Source organism: Microtus oregoni, unplaced genomic scaffold (genome assembly GCF_018167655.1).
Source record: "Microtus oregoni isolate MIOR12 unplaced genomic scaffold, Mior012 000012F_ref0000307, whole genome shotgun sequence".
Taxonomy (NCBI): domain Eukaryota; kingdom Metazoa; phylum Chordata; class Mammalia; order Rodentia; family Cricetidae; genus Microtus; species Microtus oregoni.
Window position 1 is genome coordinate 49,416,903 of NW_024543071.1, and position 18,371 is coordinate 49,435,273.

An 18,371-nucleotide genomic window follows, 5' to 3' on the forward strand; every position below is an offset into this window, starting at 1 on the left:
ATAGGAAATATACCCTTTTTAAAAGACCGAAAGAAAAAGGTTGCAGTGACCCACACGAGGCAATGGGTTTGATTGCTGCTGCCAGCAGCAGCATGTTAACACTAAGCCTCGTCAGTTCAGTCAGTACACTGCAATGCTGTTGCAATGTTTTTTATAACTTCCATCCTTCAAATGCACAGGGAAAATGAAAATTTTTCTTCTTAGGTAATAATTATTTGTACATAAACTTAATGGCTTTCATAAATGGAACCTTTCATTTAACCTCAAATAGACAATTGATCCTTCTACCCTAATGGCTCCAGATGTTAGTATAAGAGGGATAGAGACGGGAGGCAGAGGCAGGCGGATCTCTGTGAGTTTGAGACCAGCCTGGTCTACAAGAGCTAGTTCCAGGACAGGCTCCAAAACCAGAGAAACCCTGTCTCAAAAAAAAAAAAAAAAAAAAAAAAAAAAGAGGGATAGAGAGATGGTTCAGTGGTTACAAGTACTTGCTCACTTGCTGCTCTTGCAGAGGACCAGGATTCAGTCCCAGTATCCCCATGGCAGCTAGACCCATGGGTTAATTCCAGTTCCAGAGGCTCCAATGTCCTCTAATAGCCTCCAAAGGCATTGCACACACGTGGTGGGTGGATTTAGATGCAGGCAAAACACTCACACACATAAAATTTCAAATAATAATGTTTCTCTAAGCAAACACTAGGTAGACAAATCCATGCATAGATGGGTCCCATTATAGAAAAGGGCACAGCAGCCATGCAAAGAAGCTATCCTTGGTTGTATCGAGTACAACTTGGTAACTAAGCACGAAAATGAAGGGACTGATGAGATGGCTCAGCACTTCATCTAAGTGTGACAATCTGGGTTTGATCCTTGAAACCTGCATAAAGGTAGGTAAAGACTTCACAAAGTTGTTCTCCAACTTCCACGTGACCTCCCCTCCCCATCTGCATGAACACTTGATTCCCTGTGCACCTTTGTGCATACACCAAAATTTAAAATGGGTGAATAAGCTGGGGGTGGTGACAAACACGTATAACCAAAACATTTTGGGATTTAAGGCAGGATGATCAAGCCTAGGCTACAATGAGATTCTATCTCAAAATAAACATTAAAAAAATACATTATTAAACACCCCCAGGATCACTCCAGTCAGTGCAGCCACAGGAGATAGGAAAATTCAATCCAAATGGTCATTTATTCTAAAACTGGAACTACTGTGCCTACATTTGTTGCCAGAATGATGTAATGAGAACAGGGAAGAGTTACAGATGTAAACAATGACACAGTTACATTTTTTTTTTAAATGGTAAAACCCTTTTTTTCTTTTTTTACTGGCCACTTCCAAGAATGCTTTACAGGTTGTGCAAAAACATTTACAGGCTCCATGTGGTGTTTGTTTTTCTCACAAGCTTTTCCATCTACAACTACAACAGAAGTCTGATAAAACACTAAACAAGTCTTCTAAGGGAAACAAAGCCAGGTTCCCTCCTGTTACCATAATCCACCCCCCCACCATAACATTTCTTTTCATAATAAAAACACGAGACAGAAACAAAATGCAGACATTCACTTTGATGCAAGAGACCTCCTGGACAGACCCAACAAGGATGTGGCAGCTTTATTCTCCATTCAGTTAGAAAAACAGCTTTTTAAAAAGAAGACTTTTCTATTATCAAATTAATAATAAGTATACTCTCTAACCCGTTGCTCCAAACTTCAGTGTTAAGTTTATGCCCCCATCTGTGGGGTCCAACCATCCACAATCCATGTCACAGACTACTATAAAAGTGTTATTTGTTGGAGGACTGAACATCTGAACGGTCAGCTTCTGCCTCTGGAAACTAAGTTTTCTTTTATAACATAATCTTTTCCTAAGGGGATTTCTTTGGGCTCCAGTTTTTACCTTTTTGCCCTGACATTATAAACAAAGCTTTCTCAAATTCCCTTATTGATGCCAGTGAGTTACAAAGATACATGCAGTCATTCCACCCACTGTAACACACAAATCCATTTGTGGCACCATAAGGGACAGGTGCGATAGAAAAGACACAACATAAGCAAGCTATCTCCTTCCAGGCCTGAAATGACCTTTGGAAAGAGGTCCTTGAATAGAAGGTTGAGTCCTAACAGACCAGAGAGTCAGAATAAGGGTCTGAACACCCAGAGAAGAACTGCACAGAAAGGACATCAGGACAGGGAAGATCCAAATCTCAGCACAAGTTTAAACAAGAGAACTAAATGCTCAGGTGAGGAAGTGGATGTGAAATATGTTCTAGTAGCACAGCCCAGAGGTTTCTCTCACCAGGAAGTACTGTAGGATGCTGCTGCTGAGTAAGCTTTAGCTAAGCAGGATGATTTAAATTGAAGCTCAGTATTAAAAGAGCATTGCCACATATCCTGCCCATATTTTTGAACCCAGCAACCTGTAGTTGTTCTGTCAAGAACTGGGAGGGTGTTGGTAAAGTTACAAATTTAATGATCCCAAATGAAGTCTCTCTATGAAAGGCCTCTCTGGGGCTCACAAGGAAACACCCCAGAAGGAATCCTGTTTCAGTTAAGTTGGGAAAAGTGCTCCCCTGCAGGCACCCATACACACATTCACACAGTCTTCCCAAGTTTCTGCAGCCCTACTGAGCTGCCCCCCCTTTTCTACTCACTCTCATCTGTGTATCAAAACAAAAACAAAAACAAAAACAGCAGCAGGGCAGCGTCCCCCACTGTATAAAATACTTGCTATTCTCAGCACCTGGGCCTGACAGCCCACACCACAGATTTACTATATATATATCCTGACGCAGTGAACATCGTCTTGCTGCGTTTCTGTGAGCGGACACCCTGAGAATCATTCCTTCCCTCACACTAAAAGAGGCCGGCAATCTTAGCAAATGATCTAGAGATCTCGTGCCTCTATCAACTGAGAAGACAAAGAGTCTAGGGCCTGGCAAATCACCATCTTTAGACTGAGGGCTATGTTCCCACTCTCCTCCAGACTTTATGGGAATTCATTGCATAAAACATTGGATGGGGAAAAAAACTATTCTGATCTGTAGTCCCCAACAGTCCCCACGGCCTGGGAATCCTATATAATAGAACCACCCAAGTAGCAGTCTCTGTGCCTTAGGCAGACAGTACAAAGGCACAACAAAGTGGACAGTGGGACATTTGGGCCTCCCAGCCTAACAGATCAGATATCCCAAGAGAGAAGGGTTGGTAATGAAAATACAAACGGTTAACTGGTGCAAGTGACTGATAGAGCCAATCATTTATTTTCACTGCCCTGGTCACAGGCGCTCCCTCCCTCTGCCCCCAATCCTGCCTCCTCTATCCGTACTCCTGCCTGCTATGCAGAGTTCCCTCAAGGTGTTCCCTTCTCCCCACACCACTCTCCTTGCTGGGCTACTATTCCAGTTGCCTTAGAGTGCTGGAGGGTGTCATTTTTAGTTCTTTTCCTATCCAGCTGCAGGGTACAGAACAGGCAGCCCTAAGTGCTGCTTTCTGTGCAAATGTTTTTTGATTACAAATAACCTAACTAGGTTTGAAATGTTTTATAGAATAAGACAATATTCTTTTCAACAAACTTTAAAAAAAAAATGTACAGTTTTGTTTTGCTTCCACTTCCCCCCTCCCCCACCCCTGCTTGCATACCCTCCCCCCATCCACCCCTCCCCGGCAGCTCAGCCCCACCCCAACAGCCCCTGTTTTCCTTGGTTGTGTTTTGGGGGATGCTTGGCATCCCCAGAGCTTCAGCTTCATGGCTGACAGGTGAAAACAGCAGGGGCTTCACCGATACCCTTGGTAACCGTAGTAGTTCCTGTAGTATCGGTCTCTGTCCTGTTGGTGGTGATAGTAGTAATTCTGCCACTAGAAGAGAGGGAAACCCCATCACTTAGAGCCAGAGCTGGCTGAGGATGAAGAGGCATGACATTCATCCAGCTGGTCCTTTCCCCTTCACCCTCAATCTATGCCAAGATAATACTCACATCCCGGTTGTATTGTCTGTAATAGTCTCTGTATCTGTTGTACTCATAGTCTTGTCTGTAGAATCGATCATAGTCACCCCGGTATCGATCATAGAAATTACGGTAGCCCTGAGGAAGGAGAAACAAGAGTGGTGGTGACACATGGGTCTCCAGAAGCACAACCCACAGTTACCCATCATTGAACAAGACATTATTTCATCTTGATACTAGAAGCAGGGTAAATTTTTTCCCCAGGTTAAATTCTTCCAGATGAACATATTAAGTGGGCAAAACCCTAAAGACCTAAGAAAACAGCCCAAACCCCTCTGCTCCCCCAAGTCAATAGGAATGGCTTCACAGCCCAGAGGGAGGAGCAGAAGGAGAGCTGCACTCACCCCTCTGTTTCCAGACTGCCCCCAGTACTGCTGCCCGTAGGCCCGGTTGTCGTAGCCTCGGCGCTGCCCGCCCACTGGAAGAGAAATGGAGAGGGCGCTCAGACAGCTGGCATGGGGTCCTGGCTCCACATCTGAGTGGAAATCAAAAAGTTGGAGCCCAAGGCAATTCTATGGGAGGAGGAGGCTTGCTCTGGCCAGGCTCACACAATGTTAAGTAAAGCACCAGCCAGGATCTTTTATTAAAAGAGTCTGAGAGGGGAGGGCAGAAGAATAGACACAAGATAACAAAGCCACCCTGCTTTTGAAGCTCCCCAACCCTACAAAATATTTTAGATGACAAAAGGATGCACGGCAGAGTTACAGACATGAATAAAAACTGCCATTCACCAATCAGATTCTCAGCCCAAAAAGGGATCTGAGGTATCAGGTAACCTATACCCTTCACTTACTGCACACAAAGAAAACAAAATCTAGTCAGGCAGTGGTGGTGCACGCCTTTAATCCCAGCACTCAGGAGGCAGAGGCAGGCGGATCTCTGAGTTCAAGGCCAGCCTGATCTACAAGAGCTAGTTCCAGGAAAGGTTCCAAAGCTACAGAAAAACCCTGTCTCAAAAAACCTATCCTCCCACAAAACAAAACAAAACAATCTACACAATACTCAATACTCAAGGCTAGAACTGTTGTTATTCCTGGTGTCTGAGAAATATTTAACACTAACTACCTGTTGATTTACATACAATTGTATACTCATACACACTTTTTTTTTGCCCTTTTTTTCGAGACAGCATTTCTCTGTTGCTTTGAAGCCTACCCTAGGACTAGCTCTTGTAGACCAGGCTGGCCTCGAACTCAGAGATCTGTCTCTGCCTTCTGAGTGCAGGATTAAAGGCATGCACCATCACCGCCTGGCTTAAATACACCCTGGGGATTTAGCTGGCAACCTAGACATTCAGAGGAAAAATTAATTCCACTAATAACTAACTTACTTTGTAACGCTTTAAAAGGATGGAAGAAATACTTTTTTGTCTGTGCAATTGGGTTGATTTCATAAAACACCAAGAAATCTTAAGGGGAGAACTGGCTTTCACTGCACACATCCTAAGACTGCAGTGAAGTCTGGAACCCACTTGCTCACACAGAAGCTAGACAGATGATGAAGCACAGGACTGTGTTTCAAGGAAACATATTTTTTGCCCCACAGTAACTCCCTTCTGGTTGAAGGATTATGGGGAATGCATAGGAAGCAAGTGCTAAAGACAAGAAGAAATAAGCTTCATTAGGAAAGTTGCTCATTGTGGGCGGCCAAGTCTCCAGGACTCACCATAGCCTTGGCCTCTGCTTCGGTTCTGCCGGTTTCTCTTGTTGCGATTGTTCCTGCGGTTTGTCCGCTTCTCAGAGGGGGGCAGCAGCTTCCTTGCTTCCTCCTTGTATTTAGTAACAATGGGTTGGGCTTCTTCTTTTTCCAGCTCCCCATATGTCACCTCATCCATATAATCGCATTTCTCAGGTAGAGAGAAGTTGGCTATAAGAATAAGAGAGAAGCTTGTGGGCCTAGAAAGTATAGACAAGGTAAGAATGCATGAAAATCTACTACAGGAAGTATACTTTAGTTTTTGGTGGCTCTGAGGATCAAATCCAGGGTTTTGCAAATGTTAATCAAGTGTTCTGTCACTGAGCTATATATCCAAGGGTTTTTATTTTGATTGCTTTGTTTTTCCCATTTTTTGAGACTTTCTCTGTCCCACTAGCCAGCCCCCAAATCACAACACAGAGACTTATTACTAATTAGGAACTTTGGCTGATAGCTTAGGCTTGTTTTTTAGCTGCACTTTTAACTTACTCCATTTCTATCAATGATCTATGTGCCGCCACATGCTTGTTTATTTCCTCATCTACATACTGTCTACACTGCTTTCCTCCTTCTGTTGTCTCTTCAGACTTCACATTTCCATAGGATCCAAATTAACTTCTGCATAACCTCGGGGCTATCTATCAGATATCTGGTGGTCATTCTCATATGATAACTGGATAAATTAAGGTTGTTTTTTTTAAATAACCTTAGGCCACTCCTCTTCAATTTCATAATGCAATGGTATGGTAGGTTCTGCTTTAGTTCTATAGCCCAGGCTAACCTCAAGTACCTTAGGCTCTTGAGTGCTGGAATTACAGTTGAGTCAACACTCAGTTTGCTATTTATTGAGGCAGGAGCTCTCTACAGAGCCCTGGTTGTCCTGGAACTCACTATGTAGACCAGACTGGCTTTGAACTCAGAAATCTACCTGTCTCTGATGGGACCATGCCCAGTTTTGCTGTTAATAGTATATGTCTAAGTGAGTATGTGTTAGTGCAAAAAGGCTAGTGTAGGATGTCAGGTATTGTCTACCATACTTTACTCCTTTGTAGACATGGTCCCTCTCAAAATCTAGAGACTCACCATCCTGTTGCCACCCTGCTCAGTGGTGAGATTTGGGAGTATACAGAGTACCTGACTTGTTATGTGGGTGCTGGGATCAAAACTTCAGGCTTCATGCTATGCAGCTAAGTCTTTAAGGACTGCATCATCTAGCTCTTGTTGGTTTTTTTACACATAGGGTCTCATGTATCCCAAGCTGATCTGAATCTTCCTGATTCTTGGCTTCTGAAAACTGGGATTATAATTATAGTTGTTGCTACTGCACTTAGCTTCTCTTTTTATTTTACTTTTTTCTCCTTTGAGATTGTTTTGTTATAAAGCTCAGACTGGACTTCAGCTTGCTATACAGTCTGTGCAAGTTTCAAACTGAAGATTTTGCCTTACTGTCCCAAGTGGTAGAATATAGGTCTGAACACAACAGCAAGACAAGCCTAATACTTTCAAAGTTTAACTTAGTAACACACTAAAATGTACTAGGCTCATACCAATTCATCCTTAGATAACAAAACTAACTTCTTTTTGGAGACATGGTCTCATGTATAGCACAGGCAGACCTGGAACTCCCTTATATAATTGAGGATGACCTTGATTTTCTTGCTTCCAATCTCTTTTTTTGGGGGGAGGGCCCTCAAGATACGGTTTCTCTGTATAACAGCCCTAGTTGCCCTGGAACTAGCTCTGTAGACCAGGATGGCCTTCAACTCACAGAGATCTACCTGACTCTGCCTCTGGAGTGCTGGAATTTAAAGGTGTGCACCACCACCACCTGGCTGCTTCCAATCTCTTAAAATCCGAGATTAGAGTCAAGTGCCACCATGGCTTTTTTCTTTTTAAAGATGGTGTCTGTCTATATATTCCAGAATGACCTAGAACTCAAAGCAATCTTTTTGCTTTAGTCTTCTGAGTGCAAGACTTGTGGTACATACCTAAGGCAAATCTTTTCCCTAAATTGAATAGTATATGAAGACAAAGGGCTTTATGCCAGATAGGTTTACAAATTCTTTTCTTTATATTTATTTGTTTATTTATTTATTATGTATACAATATTCTGTCTGTGTGCAGGCCAGAAGAGGGCACCAGATCTCATTACAGATGGTTGTGAGCTACCATGTGGTTGCTGGGAATTGAACTCAGGACCTTTGGAAGTCGAGACAATGCTCTTAACCACTGAGCCATCTCTCCAGCCCAGGTTAACAAATTCTTAAGTGATCCAAAATACATCAAGACAGAAGGAACACAGGCTAACCCTGTAACTGAACACGTTTTGGTGTTGCTTAGATTAAAAACTTGGTCTCAGGAATTGGAAAGCTAATCCAGTAGTTAAAAGCATCTCACTGCCCTTTGCAGGTCCTGGATTCAGTTCCCAGCACCCACAGAGGTACTCAAAACTGTCTTGTCTCTAACTGTAGTAGTTCAGTTTTGACCTCCAAGGGCACCATTCATATATAGGCAAAACATTCACAGAAATAAAACAAGCCGGGCGATGGTGGCGCACGCCTTTAATCCCAGCACTCGGGAGGCAGAGGCAGGCGGATCTCTGTGAGTTCAAGACCAGCCTGGTCTACAGACCTAGTTCCAGGACAGGCCCCAAAGCCACAGCGAAACCCTGTCTTGAAAAAACCAAAAAGAACTTGGTCTCATTATGTAACCTGCCTAGTCTGTAACTTGTTTAGACCAATCTGGTCACAAATTCAGAGACCCACCTGTATCTGATCTGCTGGGATTAAAGGCATGTACCACCATGCCTGGTCAAGAAGTAACATTTTCAGAACTTCAAGATGGGACTGAGGGTATAGGTGAGGGGCACTGCACTTGCCTAACATGTAGAAAGGCCCTGAGTTTCAATTCCCAGTAGACCCTAACACATACACACACATGCACACTCACGTGCGCACGCTAAAAGTATCATCTCTAATAACACACACGCACTGACAGCAAGGTCGGTCACTGAACAGTTAGTTATACATGATAGCCAGACACATCTATCATTCTATGAACATCAAGTTCATAGACTGTGTCCCAGTGAGTTTTACTTCAATTATGATTCTCAGATGAATCCAGTTATCCCTATTTTACAAAACAGCATCAAATTCCTCCAAGTGCCTGAGTATTTGCTATGGGCTTGCATAATTCATTCTGTATAAATTCAGACACTACAGCCCACAGATGTGAGAAGTGATTCCCACAACCAGGGGTTATGGAGAGTTTCCAGAGCCAGCAGCTGAGAGGGTGAGTGGGAAGCCATGAGTGAAAGGAAACATGATGAAGAATATGATCTGAGGGAACACCATAAAACAAGACCAATCAACATAGCTAACACTGCCTTGAGATGACTGTATACTTAGGCAAATAACAAATCAAAAAATAAGCAAAAAGGAAAACAAAACATAAAACTATTATTGTAACAGAAATCAACATATGGTACAGACAATTTTCTACAATTACTGTGTTTTCATTTAAATGTTAACAATCATTCTTGCCATTTTTGTGGAATATAAATATTAATTTAAAATAGTATTTATTACTGTGAAGTTTCATTTCATATGCTGATATTTTTCTACAACTAGGGAAATGATGGACAAACAGTATACACTATAAATACCTATTTAATAGGTAACTGACTCAATCCCCTTCCCTTTACATCTAAGTATCTTGTTTGGATTTAAACATCTTATTTCTCATACTTCTTTTTTATTTTATTTGGTTTTTTTTCAAGACAGGGTTTCTCTGTGTAACAGTCCTAGCTGTCCTGGAGCTAGTTCTTGTTGACCAGGCTGGCCTCAAACTCACAGAGATCTGTCTGCCTCTGCCTCTGGAGTGCTGGGGTCTGAGGTGTGCACCACCACTGCCCAGCTCGTTCTTCCATTTGAGACAGCATCATTAGCTCAGACTAGCCTCCAACTTCTTATCCTCCCTGCTTTCAATTTCCAGATGCTGAGATTATAAGCAATCACCACCCTGCTTTTTTCCTCCCAACCAAGACAAGGTCCTGTTATGTAATCCAGGCTAGTCTAATTCATGATCTTCTTTCCTGACCATCTCAAGTGCTGGGATTACAAACATGTGCTACCTACTATGCCCAGACATTACCCTTTTGTATTTTAGCCACAAGTCAAGGGGTCTATTGTCAAGCACTTGCCTCCATTAAATTGTTTTTAAATTTATACTTTAGATGTAGAGAGTCACTCTTGGTGCTACGAGGTTCCAGTGGGGTTGTACTAACCAGGGACAAGATTCTCTAATCTATGCAATTTTAGCCCACCTTTCATCTCCAGCATTATAGACTCAGGCACATCATCTCCCTCCACTTCTTTTCTCAACTCCAGCCTCTTCTTCCAATCTTCCTCATTAGGGACAACCACCACCACTTTCCTGGCGAAGGTCTTGAACAGCAATAACTTCCTTCGTTGGCCAGAGTTGTACACATTACACTAGCAATGAGAGTAATAACATGTTTTAAGAACAAAAATCACCACTAAACTTACAGCTGAAGCATCAGATTAGAAGTCAATACACAATTTTCTTTAATAATCACTATTATTACTATTGTTTGTAGTAATCTGGATCAAACCTAGGGCTCTGTACATGCTAGAAAACTGCTCTATCACTGTGCTATAACCCCAGTCTCCTCTGACTTTTCTTTTTCTTAGACAGAGCTTCTTTGTGTTGTCCTAGCTGTCCTGGAACTAGCTCTGTAGATCAGGTTGGTCTTGAACCATAGAGATCTGCCTGACTGTGTCTCCTGAGTACTGGGATTAAATGCATGTACCACCACTGCCTGGCTTCTCCTTTGATTTTTGAGACTCTACTTGATAAATATTTCACATCAGGAAAACTAAAGTTAGAGAGGTAAAAGACTTGTTCAGGATCACAAATGTAAGTAGGTCAAGATATTGACTAAATAAAAGAAATAAATAAATGGGGCTGGAGAGCTGGCTCAGAGGTTAAGAGTATTGCCTGCTCTTCCAAAGGTCCTGAGTTCAATTCCCGGCAACCACATGGTGGCTCACAACCATCTGTAATGAGGTCTTGTGCCCTCTTCTGGCCTGCAGACATACACACAGACAGAATATTGTATTCATAATAAATAAATAAATAAATGAACCCAGATCTCCTATTCCTCTATCATCTAGCTCATACTCTCAGGATAATAGTATGATGAGTTCAAGTACATTACGTAAGTAACTCAGCGCAGACAAACCTGAGTCTATTTCTTAATTCTTAATTCAGTCCTACGTGTGTATCCCAGTTTCACTCTTTTAAAAAGTCGCAAAATTTTATCTCTGAACCTCCTTTAAAAAGGTTCCTCTTGAATGTTTGAATACCTGATCAAGAATGAAGTTCCTCTTTGATCGGGAAGCAATCTGGACTAGCTTACTAAGGCACTGGGAAGCTTGCTGAACTAAGAGGTCTCGGCTCTTGGGGTCCATCTCTGGCTCTTCCAGCCCCTTCATCTGATAAGTGCAAGAAAACAGGAGTAAGATAAGGGGTTACACAGCAAGTTCAAGATCCCCAAAGTCACCTGTTTTAAATGCTACATGGATAAGACCAACTCATCACACTACTAATTTCCTATAGTAATTACTTCCATTCTTAATCCGTACATACTCCAGATTGTACATTTTCAGAGACTTGACAATCCAGCAGGTATGGAGCATATTTTAACACATGACAGAAAGTTACATTTTTACATGTGTAGCCCTTGTTCTCACACACTTCAAAGACATCCTCCATCCCTGACTGAGGACAGGTTTTATCAAAGATTCCCAGAGTCTCCAGAGCAAACATCACTGCCGATTAACCATCCCTCCCCCACCTTTCAGCAACTGACCCTCATTTGATTGAGCACAGTCTCAGCTCCCAGGACATTGTATCTTTTCTCAGGGTTTTCTTTTGCATACTTTAGTGCCCACTTGGTCTTCCCAGATCCAGGGAGTCCTACCATCAGAATCACCTGCAAATAAAAGGAAACTAGGAATGTAATAAAAGAGTCATTTTTTAAAATCCAACTTTCTTTAGAAAATATTCTTATATTTTCCCTATCCAAATTTGACAGTAATTTCGGAATACACCTGAAAGGACACAGCCTTCACTATTCTATTTTTTTTGTTGTTGTTTTGTTTTTTGAGACAGGGTTTCTCTGTAGCTTTGGTGCCTGTCCTGGAACTAGCTCTTGTAGACCAGGCTGGCCTCGAACTCCCAGAGATCCCCCTGCCTCTGCCTTCCAAGTGCTGGGATTAAAGGCGTGCGCCACCAGCCTTCACTATTCTAAAACTATTCTAAAAAGGCTCATACTTCTGCAATTTGGCATACCTCACACTCCTCTATGGTCTTAGGAGGAACTGCAATCCGTACACGCTCCTCAACAGGCACAGCATGGATGAACACAAACTCTTCTGGTGGTGGGAAAAAGGGCTCTTCCTTCTGACCGAAGTTTAATTCTATGACACAATTTTTGCACAGGACATGGGGTAGAAGGGCTCGATCTGCTAGAGATTCCTTGCTGATCCGGAATGCCACACCCAGGTCTTCTCCATTCTTGGAGAAGGAAAGTTCTACTTCTTCAGTCTCAAAATTCTACAGGGACAAAAGCACAAGAGCACTTATAGGTTGGTACAGGTTTTAAGAACAATGACATCTTACAGCTTACTTTTTTTTTCTTCAGTTGGGAGGATGGAGAGATGGGTCAGTGGGTAAAGGCACATGTCACCATGTATGATGACATGACTTTGGTCCTTAGAACCCACATGGTAGGAGAGAACTGTCCTCTGACTTTCACATATACACTCTGATATGCCCCCCAATACATGTAGAAATAAGCAGATAAATACTGGGGTTACTGGACAGCTCAAACAACCAAGCAATGCATAGAATGTATAAGAGCCAGTAGTTGGTAGGAAGCACAGCTGAATCCTCTCAGCCTTTCATCTACTCTTTGCTATAAATCCACAATTTACAGGAACACTTACAGCAAAACAGCCAATGACATCATTCTCCCCAAAAGTCTGGCCAAATTCCTCAAACTGCCCATTCTCTGCCTTGAGTCCTCTTCCATCAAAACCATAAGAGAATTCATCTTCACCTAGGATAGTCAACAATCAATTATCTAGCTGTAAAGTTCCCACAGTGTGAGCAATATGGTAATAAACACAGCAAGAAGTTAAAAAATAACATTACCAAGCTGTGGACAGGAAAAATCAACAGACCACCCAACTCTGAGTAGAGAAACTTCTGTGCAGCCTTCTTTCATTGGGAGATTCTGTGTTACCTGGTCAAGTCAGAAAAGGAATTCTTAGGTACTTTGAGCAATGCAGGTACAAAGTCTGAGTTACAAAGATAAGATTTGTATACAAACTGAAAAGAAAAAAAAAGATCACAGCTAAATATCAGAAAAACAATTTTCACTAAACCTAAACCAAAGACCAAATTTGTAGGTCTGGGTATATAGCTCAGAAATAAAGCACCTGATGATATATGTACATGGCCCTGAGTTCAATCCCCAACACATAAAACAAACAAGAAAACAAAACAAAGTCATAGGGTCAATTTTGTTGCTCAGAGTTAAGGTATGTTAAGTCAGGTGCCTTCTCTGCACTAATAAAGTACTGGCTAGGCGGCCAACACACAGCTGAAATTAATAACTGACTTGAAAGAGCCCTTACCTTGGCCTCGAAGCATACTCTTCCCTTTGTTACTCCATAAGTACTCCTTGCCCCAGACCAAAGGGTAGGAAATTTTTCTGAGAAAAGTGGCTGCCCTCCATATCGGTCTTTGCTTATTTGAAAATGGAGATCCGAGGTATCTGTTAAGAAGGAAAGATACAGGGCTGGAGAGATGGCTTAGAGGTTGAAAGCACTGGCTGTTTTGTTTTTTTTTTTTGTTTTGTTTTGTTTTTTTTGGTTTTTCAAGACAGGGTTTCGCCGGGTAGTGGTGGCGCACGCCTTTAATCCCAGCACTTGGGAGGCAGAGGCAGGCGGATCTCTGTGAGTTCGAGACCAGCCTGGCCTACAAGAGCTAGTTCCAGGACAGGCTCCAAAACCACAGAGAAACCCTGTCTCGAAAAACCAAAAAAAAAAAAAGACAGGGTTTCTCTGTGGCTTTGGAGCCTGTCCTGGAACTAGCTCTTGTAGACCAGGCTGGTCTTGAACTCACAGAGATCCACCTGCCTCTGCCTCCCGAGTGCTGGGATTAAAGGCGTGCACCGCCTGGCTGCACTGGCTGTTTTTTCAGAGGTCCTGAGTTCAATTCCCAGCAACCACAGCAGTGGCTCACGGCCATCTATAATGAGATCTGGAGCCCTCTCCTGGTGTGCACGCAGAACACTCTATACATAGTAAATAAATCTAAATAAAAGAAACATAACACGAAAGATATGCCGGTTTACTACAACACTCAACACTTGACAAGTGCTGAGAGCACCATTATGCCCAATTATCATGAATGGATACAAAAACTGTCCAAATACTCAAGCCATCAAGTTTTACTCTCAAAAGTCAGTTCTAGATCATGCCAGAGACTAAGGCAGGAGGATCACAATTTGGAAAATAACCTGGGATAAATAGCAAGGCCCCACTCTCAAAAAAAAAAACCAACCAACCAAACAAACAAACAAACAAACAAAAAAAAAACAAAGCAGGCGCTGGAGAGATGGCTCAGTGGTTAAGAGCATTGCCTGCTCTTCCAAAGGTCCTGAGTTCAATTCCCGGCAACCACATGGTGGCTCACAACCATCTGTAAAGAGGTCTGGTGCCCTCTTCCGGCCTGCAGGCATACACACAGACAGAATATTGTATATAATAAATAAATAAATATTTTAAAAAAAAAGCAATTTGCTTTATACATACATGTGTCCAGGTTCACAAGAGTCTGATCCTCCTCTTCATCTTTTGCTTCTTCTTCTGGAGGTGGTGGAGACTTCGAGCTACAGGTAGGAGAGGAGAGCAAATGCAATATAACCAAAGCTGCTTTCTTGGAGGTGTTTGTGTGGCACTGTTCATTTTAAAGTATCAGTGAATTATCAAATTCCAGCAGACAGCTTCTTTCAGTCAATGAGAAAAGGAAATAGCTTTCATCATAGATTTATTTACTCTAAAACTTATACCTATAAAGATCTATTCCATTTTTCAATCCACCCCTCCTTCCAGACTGTCCAATCAACGCCAGGAATACCAAAAGCAGAGCAGACATTCCCATCAAGGGAGTGTTTCCCTCACCGGCTGTGGTAAGCCTCCTCTCGGAATTCATAGTAAGCTCGGCCATGTTCATCCTTCTCATCCCGCTGTCTCTTTACCCCCCGCCGCTCACCATCTGAGCCTGCTGGTTTTGACTTTTCACTATCCTGGTCATCTCCTATAAAAGGGAGGGAAAGAAAATCAGCAGTTTTTATACTGGAGCATAGAATAAGCTCAGAACTAAGAGAATCTGAGTTAACCAATATGGGGAAACAGAGGGTATCTGAGTGAAAGTGTTCCTATTATAGCCATATGTTTTATATCCGTATGTTTTATTTCCAGTATCTTTTTATTGATTAAGATGGGGGGGGGCGCTGTGAGCTAAATACAGTCAAGAAATAGAAAAAGTTGGGCAAATTTTCCATTCTAAATGTATCTACTTCATTCAAGCCAACCTGACAGATCTCCCCACTAATAGGATAGAAAAATATCCCTGAAGTCGTTTAAAAACCTTCACAGGTGAATTTCTTCCAGTTCTCATCAGATTTGAATTCACAGCAAGTACTTAATGACTGTTTTCTAACATTTCTCAGCAGGTACATGGCACAGAAGCCTTACAATTTCTTTAAGAGACTGTCTTTTTTGCCTTAAAATGCACAACCACACTATGGCAGCTGTATTTTTTAACAGGAATTTGAACTGAAAGTTACCAGAGCAAATGATTAAGTCACACGTGAACCATAAATAACACTACATCTTGACTGCATGGAATTTGGGGCAGGAAGGTGGTGGTGTACATTTAGTGACATTCTTTTTGTTGTTGTTTTCTAGACAGGGTCTCACTATGTAGCTCTGGCTGTCTTAGAAATCACAATATAGCTGGGAGGCGATGGCATATGCCTTTAATTCCAGCACTCGGGAGGCAGAGGTAGGCGGTTCTCTACGTAAACCAGGCCAGCCTGGTCTACAAGAGCTAGTTCCAGGATAGGCTCAAATAAATAAATAAAATAAAATAAAGGAATAAAGAAAGAAAGAATGAATGAATGAAAGAAAACACTACAGAGAAACCCTGTCTCGGAAAAACCAAAACCAAAACAAACACAAACAAAAAAAAACCACCTCACAGAGATGTGCCAACCTCCGCCTCCCAAGTGCCGGGACTGAAGGTGTGACACTAAGCCCGGCAGCACCACTCTTTACAAGAAGTACACACGGTTTTTCCCCTTAGGCTTTCATGTTTTGAAGGCTTAATAGTCTTTGACAATTCCTCTAAAGTGCTCTCTTACCTGTCAATATCTTATCTGCTATTTGGAATACAAACAAGTCAAGGGTTATATAATAGAGATTTTGTTCCAGAACGTTAGACACAACAACCCCCCCCCCCAAAAAAAAACTATACTCTGTATACAGTCATTGAAAAATAGATTCCAAGTACAGGACAATAACAGCCTTAAAAAAAAGTGCAAAAAACAAACAAAAAAACCTTAGGCAATCCAACTGAAAGTAAGACTGGGAAGCAGCTCTCCTTCCTGACAGACACTATGGACTAGCTCTAACCATGCCAGCATTTCAAAAGAAAGGAGAAAGGTCATTAACTCCTGGGGAAAAGTCGCTACACATATTCTACCACAAGGTTACTCAACTTACCCACTAGAACCCCTCAATCATTCCACCTCAGGAAGTTAGGGACCTTAAAGGCCCCAGTGCGGAAGGATAAGTCTATAAATATGCTCATTTACCGACTCGGAAGGAGAATTAAAATACAACGACAATTGGGAGAAGGGAAAAAGCTCCATTCAAGCAACTAACATGCTACTAAAAGTTACCAGCCTAAGGCTTTCTTTCTCTTTGCTAGTTAATGATTAAACCCAACCGCTCACAGAGACACTGTCTGCCAGCGCTGCAGCAGGAAGGAGCAAGGTTAGCTATCCAGAGGCTCTGTGAGGCGTGTGCTCTAACATGGGTTTGACAGAGCAACACTTCACAGACTGCTCACTGGGTAACGATTTGACGGTAAGAAATTGACTGTCAGCTAGACCGAAGGTCTAAGCTTCTAACGGGTACCTGCAGTCCGCCAATTTCCCAGCAAATTTTCCGCTAAAGGCTGATCCACAGGTAGCTCGAAAGCAGTACACACACACATACACACGCGCGCGCACACCATACCACACACTTCTATCCACTAACACTGAGGAATCGCGTTAGACAGGAACCGTGGAGCCACAACGCACCCAAACCCCCCAAAAGATGGGCAAGTGAAAACCCCGCTCCCAGGGGAATCCCATCACACAGCCGCGGGAATCGTGCGCTTTCGGGCAAGTGGAAACAAGGAATCAGATCGCGCGCTGCGGGGTGGGGTGCTGGATCGGGGACGCACCCGGCAGGTTGGAGCCTTGCTCTGCTGCAAGTTCCTCACCTTGTTCCTCTGTGGCCTTGTCACCCGGTGCCTCGGATCCCGGCGTCTCATCCCCGCTCCGTTCCTCCGGCCCGTCTTCCTCCCCCTTGCCGGTCTCATGCTCTTCACCACCGTTTACCCCACCTGACCCGGCCGTGGCCTCCGCCGGTGTGTCGGAGGATTCGGGTTCGGCCTCCATGGCTGACGCCTCCGGGGGCTCCGGAGGAGGCTGCGCGGCCTGGCCCAAAGCCTGAGCAGGAGGTGGCTCCTCGTCTTCGTCCTCAAGCAGCGCCTCCTCGTCCTCCTCCTCCTCCTCCTCCTCCTCCTCCTCGTCGTCCTCCTCGTCCCCGCCCGGGCCTCCGCCCGACGCGGCCACAGGCCGAGGCTCCGCCTTGCAGGCCCCGCCGGGCCCGGCGCCGCCAACGCCGGCCTCGTCCTCCAGCATCTCAGCATCCAGCGCCTCCTGAAGCCGCTGCGCCAGATCCATCTTGAGGCCGCGCGAATCCAGGCCCCGCCGCTGCAGCTCCGACCGCAGCTCGGTCACTTTCAGCCGCTTCACCTCCATCGCCGCCGCCGCCTCCTCCGCCTCCCGCCGCCTCCTCCCCTGCGAACTGTCGACCGAGCCCGACCGCGCAGGCGCCGCCCGCCTCCGCCTCCCGCGCCAGTACTGAGCCCGCGCTAGTAAGCGCACGCCGGCAGCGGCAGGGGCCGCGCTCTTCCCGCGGCGTGTTTGTGTCGCCTTCTTCTGCCCTGCCCCTTTCGGCTCACGGAGCCCAAAACAAGGCGGCGAGGAGCAGCTTCCAGGGGACTCGACTCTCGACCGCGAGCGAGTGCGCGCCGAGAACGACGGAGTTCCCTCACTTCTGCTCCCTCCCCTCACAGATCCGGGCCAATCAGCGGAGGCGTCCTAACTGCGCAGCCGCAAGGGGGCCTGCGCCGAAAAGGCTGGCTGCGGCTCAAGTGCCTCGCAGCCCGGAAGCGGGAGTGAGCCTCTCTTTCCGTACTTCAGTTGGAGGCTCTGCGCAGTCGCACCAGAGC

At 44.1% G+C, this 18,371-nt stretch overlaps 1 protein-coding gene across 1 annotated transcript; it reads right to left on the reverse strand.

Moving 5' to 3' along the window:
* Positions 1-3,668: 3,668 nt before the first annotated feature.
* Hnrnpul2 (heterogeneous nuclear ribonucleoprotein U like 2) lies at positions 3,669-18,208 on the reverse strand. Its single transcript, XM_041662227.1, has 14 exons — positions 17,355-18,208; positions 14,981-15,116; positions 14,612-14,688; positions 13,430-13,569; positions 12,945-13,035; positions 12,737-12,849; positions 12,081-12,344; positions 11,599-11,721; positions 11,093-11,221; positions 10,030-10,198; positions 5,676-5,876; positions 4,355-4,428; positions 3,981-4,088; positions 3,669-3,861 (listed from the first exon to the last, which is right to left on the reverse strand). Exons 1-14 carry the CDS (start codon positions 17,896-17,898, stop codon positions 3,781-3,783), a joined length of 2,250 nt encoding a protein of 749 aa, XP_041518161.1. The 5' UTR covers positions 17,899-18,208; the 3' UTR covers positions 3,669-3,780.
* Between the last annotated feature and the right edge of the window lie 163 nt (positions 18,209-18,371).